Source organism: Centroberyx affinis, unplaced genomic scaffold (genome assembly GCF_046629955.1).
Source record: "Centroberyx affinis isolate AG114_WGS23_722 - 3 ecotype Tasmania unplaced genomic scaffold, CSIRO-AGI_Caff_v1 ptg003482l_1, whole genome shotgun sequence".
Lineage (NCBI taxonomy): Eukaryota > Metazoa > Chordata > Actinopteri > Beryciformes > Berycidae > Centroberyx > Centroberyx affinis.
Genome location: NW_027281441.1, coordinates 110217 through 117020, shown reverse-complemented (window position 1 = coordinate 117020; position 6804 = coordinate 110217). Strand labels below are relative to the sequence as shown.

At 41.9% G+C, this 6804-nt stretch overlaps 1 protein-coding gene across 4 annotated transcripts in view; it reads left to right on the top strand.

Moving 5' to 3' along the window:
• Window positions 1–4992: 4992 nt before the first annotated feature.
• Window positions 4993–6804, top strand: part of slc8a3 (solute carrier family 8 member 3) — an 84011-nt gene continuing 82199 nt past the window's right edge. For all 4 annotated transcript variants that reach the window (XM_071539662.1, XM_071539659.1, XM_071539661.1 and 1 more), the window contains exon 1: window positions 4993–6773. In XM_071539662.1, coding sequence (XP_071395763.1) covers window positions 4993–6773 — 1781 coding nt within the window. The remainder of the gene's footprint in view (window positions 6774–6804) is intronic.

The following is a 6804-nucleotide window of genomic DNA, read 5'->3' as shown; positions in this document are numbered from 1 at the left end:
CAAATTATTTTGTGTAGTTCCTAATTTAGGGGTCATGGTTCTATTGGTGGTACACATAGAGAAATGAAATCGTTCACTCTCCATTGCCTAACACCCAATGCAATTTGTGCTTGGATAGAAAATCAATATCTCAAATACAAATCTTTGTGGGGTCAAACACCTAAATAGTCTTTCTTAGTGACTAAATTTAATCACTTTGATAAGGTTTACACTATTGCCTGACATTATCTTATTGTGTCTCTTAAATGATTTGCCAATCAATCAGTCAATCAATCAATCAATCAATCAATCAATCAATCAATCAATCAAGTCAGTCAAGTAGCCAGTATTAGATATAATATTTCCAGGATTTGTTGGTAATTGCTTGAAATATTAAGATTTTGTAATAATCTCATATCCTATCCTATTGTATATGCCAGGACAGTAGTATTAGTAGTATTAGTATAAATTAAAGTTAAAGTAGTAGTCATAGCAGCAGTAGGAGTAGTAGTGGCAGTAGTTGTGCTGCAATAATAGTAGTAGTTGTTGTAGTAGTACTGTAGTATAGTGTAATAGTAGTAGTAGCATATTAATAGTCGCAGTAGTAGTAGTTTATAGTTGTGGTAGTAGTAGTAGTGGTAGTAGTCTAGTTGTAGTAATATAGTAGTAGTAGTAGTAGTAGTTGTGGTAGTTATAGTAGTGATAGTGGTAGCAATAGTAGTAGTTGTTAGTAGTCGTGGTAGTAGTTAGTAGTAGTAGTAGTAGTATTAGTATTAGTAGTAGTAGCTGTGATAGTAGTGGTAGTGACAGTAGTAGTAGCAGTAGTAGTGATGGTAGTAGTAGTAGTAGCAGTAGTAATAGTAGTAGTAGTAGCAGTAGTAGTAGCAGTAGTAGCCTAGTAATAGCAGTAGTAGTAGTAGTATTAGTGATAGTAGTAGCAGTAGTAGTATTAGCCTACTAGTAGTAGTAGCAGTAGTAGTGATAGCAGTAATAGTAATACTAGTAGTAGTAGTAGTAGTTGTAGTAGTAGTAGTAGCAGTAGTAGTGATAGCAGTAATAGTAATACTAGTAGTAGTAGTAGTAGTAGTGGTAGTAGTAGTAGTAGTAGTAGTGGTAGTAATAGTAGTAGTAGTAGTGGTAGTAGTAGTAGTACTGCAGTTTGCTCTTGAGCTGAAATTCGTCAGTTTCTGTTAAGCAGGTAAGGAATTAATTTCTGCATTCATGAGGAATTCATTTTTCACTTATTTTTGAAACAATGGAACAAACCAAACTTAAAATAGCGCAAAATACAGTTGACTATCTAATGCGTCTTATGGGAGACTCAAAATAAGCGTTAATTTGATATGCTTATTGTTTACAGTCAGTAGCATTACAAAATAATCTTTCTGAACAGCATTTTATTCAGCTTGAGAGAAATTTATATGTCTAATGGGACAAGGCAAGAGGTAGTTACCAAGCAATTGACTTGCTCTGTCCAGTGCTACTGTATGGCCTTATATCTTTTAAATTCTCTGTGTCAGTCTGGTAGTTTGCTCTTGGATTCATGGGTATTGGCTTGTTTGCCATTTTGTTTTACCTCTATTTATCCAGGGTAGGTTGACTGAGCACACTTGCTCTTTTTCATCACTGTCCTCCTTTCATACTCTTTCAGTTACACACACACACACACACACACTCTGGAGCAACAGTCTTCCACTGTCTGCATTTTAGTTGCTGGGAATAGGATGGGACTTTCAACTAATTTCATGGATTAATCTCAATCATGTTGCTTGTTAATTGACTAGTCTAAAAAATAGAAAGAGAGATTTTTTTTTCTCCAGTAAGTTTAGCAAGTGTAAAATATGTGAGTTGCGTATTTTAATGATACTAATCAACCATTGAAATTTAGTTTTGTGCTCTGACAATTCTATATGCAGGTTAGATTGAGGTTAACCCACTAAATGACTAGTATTTCACCCAAAAATTAACGGACTAGCCCTTTAATCATTCCCATCCTCAGGTTGTAACATGCTGAGATGCTCCCTAGCCTTTAAATTCTGGGTACTTCGTCTATTTCTGCCTTATTGCAGTTTCTGCCCAGCTAGCCACCATGCAATAAAAAAGAGAGAGAGGAGCTAGCAGGTCAGCAGTGCTCCTCTGATTCTGAAACAGGAAGAAGCACTTCCCTTAGGCTGCCAATGCCTTGAGTAAGTTATTTATTCCTGCTGTCAAGGAAAAAACATGTAACTGCAATTTTATAGTTGTTTTTTTTTGTTATTTCAGGTGAAAATTTACACAGCCATTTATTTATTTGTTGAGAGAGTTTCATGACTCTTAAACCCCAGTGTATAATTGCAGCAATGCATAGTTTTCAATGAGAAGCATTCTTTTTTTCATTCCTGAAAAGCTTACTTTTTGCAGATGAGATGTTTTGTCTGACAACAGAGAGAGGGAGAGAGAGAGAGAGAAAGAGAGAAAAGCCCATAGCCAGTGCAAAAACCTGAGCTTTCAGATTTAACTTTTTTCTCATTAAGTCACAACTTTGTCACTCAATTATCTCCCTGTTTTTGTTTGTGCTCTGCGCTGTCTGTTCTCATGGGAATGGCATAGCTGGCTCCTGTCCATATAAACGGCTCTGCTGATTCAGTTATATTTAAGTTTCCTCCCTCTCCGCCTCCACTGCCTTTTGTTGTTGTCATCCCCTTTTCTACCCTCAAGATCAGTATGCACTACAATCAACATCTTTTTTTTTTTTTAACATCTGAAGAGTTTCATTTCAAGCTGAGATATCCTCCATTTTTAAAATAACTCATTTATTTATAACTTCATTTCTTAACACCTCTGAAAAAATGACTTCTGGCAAGGCAGTACATATCAAAATGAATGTTATTGAGGTTATGATCTCTCAAAAGACAAAATAATAACACTCTAGATGATGCAATCATTTGCACTTATGAACAATTAAGTCAGAAATATGAGGTATGATTTATTCCAAAATGGAAACTGTGTTACCTGCCTGAATGTGCACACAAGACCTTGCCAGAAACTTTGCCAGTTCTTTGCAGACATTAGGTTTGTGTTTACACTGCTCAGGTCCCAGAGACAATATTGGCTTTCAAATTGGTGTGAGTCCTTCAAATATGCCTGCTTTTATTTGACTACCCACGACTCCATTGAAAAATTTGTCCGCTATCCAAACTGGCTGGTGGTCTCTCATGATGATGCATATCTATTTCCAAAAATATCATCTGAGGATTCCACTAGTTTGTGTTATTTTTAAAGTATCCACATCTAGTGTACCGCATGAGTTAATTCCAGCATTACACGACATAACATATGCCATTTGATGAATGCTTTTATCCAAAGTGCCTTAGAGTACCAAGCATGCATACTGTACACTTTTAGCCCCAGAGGTAATCAGCCCCCTAACCAGGAATCACAACATATAAATGCACTTTTAGGTACATAATTTAGACCGACTTGAGCTACACTTAGCTCAACAAAGGTAAAGGGAAACAAGTGTGCCTGTAATAAAAAATTTTAATCCTCCAGTGAATTCTGGACAGAATGATTAGCTGTCACTAAAAGTGTCTGTATCTCTCTGAGAGATAATTTTAATTGAGCCTAAACTGCCTGTGTGCCTCAGGGGCCCCGAGGTGTGGAGGCTGCAGTGGGGCCCCACCCGACCTCCTGGCCCACTAAATAATCATAGAGGAACCAGTGAGGAGAGGGCCAGTCTTAATAAATGCCTTGTGTTCGCTCTCATAAAGGCTCTCATCTTATAAGTTTGGAGTGGTTAACTGTGCTCAGTGTTCCCATTGCCTCTGGCCTCGACTGTTACCATCAAAAGAATTGTCAAGTCCTATCACATAAGAGTTGAAGAGGTGCGTAAGATGCTTAGCCTAAGCTTTTATGAATTCGGACAATGTCTGCATTGTTATTGTAATACTGCTCTCTCTTGCGGAAGTGGTAAGTGTGCATTTAGGGCTCAGTATATAATGGATTTGGACGGGGCATCTGTACCCTTTGTTTGAGTTTGCCTCTTGACGGTCTCCTGCCTCCCCTCTGCTGTTTTTTTGCCAATGCGACATTTTGGACAGTGCTTAGTTTGGCAACATTGCATGCCTGCTGAGCGAGCTGTTTGGTTCAGAGCTGTGTATTACCCCTGAGATTTCAGACAATCACGCTGTAGTTTCAAATCCACATTATTGGGTGCCATATCCCGCTTCTGAACTGAAAATAAACTTTTATGTTTGGAAATGAGCCCACAAGCTGTGTATTTATTTTAAGCAAAAAATAATGTTATCTACATTGTTCACATAGTGGTTTACAGACCTGAAAATCTCATGCATTTCTAAGCATGGGAAAGTATTTTCCAGCCCGCCGCTCATAGATAACACAAAGGTCTCATGATTATGCCGTTTGTAAAGTAGGAGGCAGAAACTCATTGAAGTCTCTCATAATAGAAGGATAATTTGAATACTTGGACTCATATAAATTCAGGAAATTTCTTTCTTGCTGCAGACACAGTGTGTGTTTCTCCCTGTGAAATGTATGCATAGTCTTACAGGCTTGTATGATAAAGCAGATGCTACTCTAAAAATTTGGAATTTAAAATGATTTGGTAATAGCCTTGGGTTGGATAGTCATTCTATTATGTTATTACATTAATTATTAAATTATTGTGTGATTAAAAATGAATGTGTAACACTCATTTCTAATAAGTAATGCACATAATAAGTAAAATAAATATGTTAAAATATTAAGTAATAGATGCATTATCTATTAATATGAAGTTGTAATTCCTAATATTTATTCATTTGACATCAGAAATGCAAAACAGAGATGAGGCAAACTCATTGATTCTTGCAATAGAAGTATAATATGAATACTTACAATCACATTATCATCCTTGTAACCTGTGTTGTCTCTATCTGTTGTGTTCAGGTGGTGGGTGGAGAAAAAGCACAGCCCAGTGCTGGATCCCAGAGGGACTGTTAGTGTGGTAAGGACCCTTGAGACGAAAGAGGGTGCATGGAGGGCTCAAGGCCGGTAAAGCCAGGGTCGTCCGCCTACCTCTGGTTGGGGCTGGTCTCTGTGGCTGTAGCCTTCCTTTGTGCAGAGGCCCGGACCACTCCGAGCCCTTTGCTAACCCCCAGCAATGGGACCTGCGAGGGAAACTCCAAGTGTCAGCCAGGGATCATCCTGCCCATCTGGTATCCCGAGGATCCATCCATGGGAGACAAGATCGCGCGGGTCATTGTGTATTTTGTGGCCCTGATCTACATGTTTCTCGGTGTGTCCATCATCGCCGACCGATTCATGGCAGCCATTGAGGTCATCACCTCCCAGGAGAAGGAGATTGTCATCAAAAGGCCCAATGGGGAAACGACCACCACCACTATCCGGGTGTGGAACGAGACGGTCTCCAACCTCACCCTCATGGCCTTGGGCTCGTCTGCCCCTGAGATCATGCTCTCTGTAATTGAGGTTTGTGGACATGAGTTCAAATCCGGTGAGCTTGGGCCCTCCACAATCGTTGGCAGTGCAGCCTTCAATATGTTTGTCATCATCGGCCTCTGCGTGTCGGTCATTCCCCAAGGAGAAGTCCGCAAAGTCAAACACCTCAGAGTGTTCTTCATCACGGCAGGCTGGAGCATCTTCGCTTACATCTGGCTCTACATGATCCTGGCTGTGTTTTCTCCCAACGTGGTCCAGATCTGGGAGGGTCTACTCACGTTGGCCTTCTTCCCCATATGCGTAATCCTCGCCTGGGTGGCAGACCGACGACTCCTCTTCTACAAGTTCATGCACAAGAAGTATCGCACCGACAAACACCGGGGCGTCATCATCGAGACCGAGACCGACCGCTCCAAGGGAATTGAGATGGATGGCAAGATGGTCAACTCTCACTTTGTGGACGGAGGCGCAGCCAGCAATCTTATTGGTTTGATTGAGGGCAAGGAGGTGGATGAGTCCCGGCGCGATATGATCCGCATCCTGAAAGACCTGAAGCAGAAGCACCCGGAGAAAGAGTTGGATCAGCTGGTTGAGATGGCCAACTACTACGCTCTCTCGCACCAGCAAAAGAGCCGTGCCTTCTACCGCATCCAGGCCACGCGCATGATGACGGGCGCGGGAAATATCCTGAAGAAACACGTGGCAGAGCAGGCCAAGAGGAGTGCCAGCGTGCAGGAGGTGCATGTGGAGGAGCCGGAGGAGTACGTGTCTCGAATCGCCTTTGAGCCCGCTGTCTACCAGTGCCTCGAGAACTGTGGCGCTGCCCTTCTGACCATCACCAGGAAGGGCGGCGACATCAACAAGACTATCTACGTGGATTATAAGACAGAGGACGGCTCGGCCAACGCTGGGGCCGACTACGAGTTCACAGAGGGCACGGTGGTCTTCAAACCAGGAGAGATGATCAAGGAAATTAGCATCGGCATCATAGACGACGACATCTTTGAGGAGGATGAGCACTTTTTTGTGCGCCTCAGTAACCTGCGCGTCCTGGAGACTGAGGACGAGGTGCTGTCCCCCAACAGTCTCCCATACCCAAAGGCCATGCTGGGCTTCCCCACCGTGGCCACCGTCACCATTCTGGATGATGACCATTCGGGCATCTTCACCTTCGAGAGCGACTCGGTGCATGTTAGCGAGAGCATAGGCATTATGGAAGTGAAAGTGCTGAGGACTTCCGGAGCAAGGGGGACGGTCATCGTGCCCTATCGCACCATGGAGGGACTCGCCAAAGGAGGAGGGGAGGACTTTGAAGACACCTACGGAGAGCTCGAGTTCAAAAACGACGAGACCTGGTAAGAGAACCAATTTATTTTTCTCACGGTA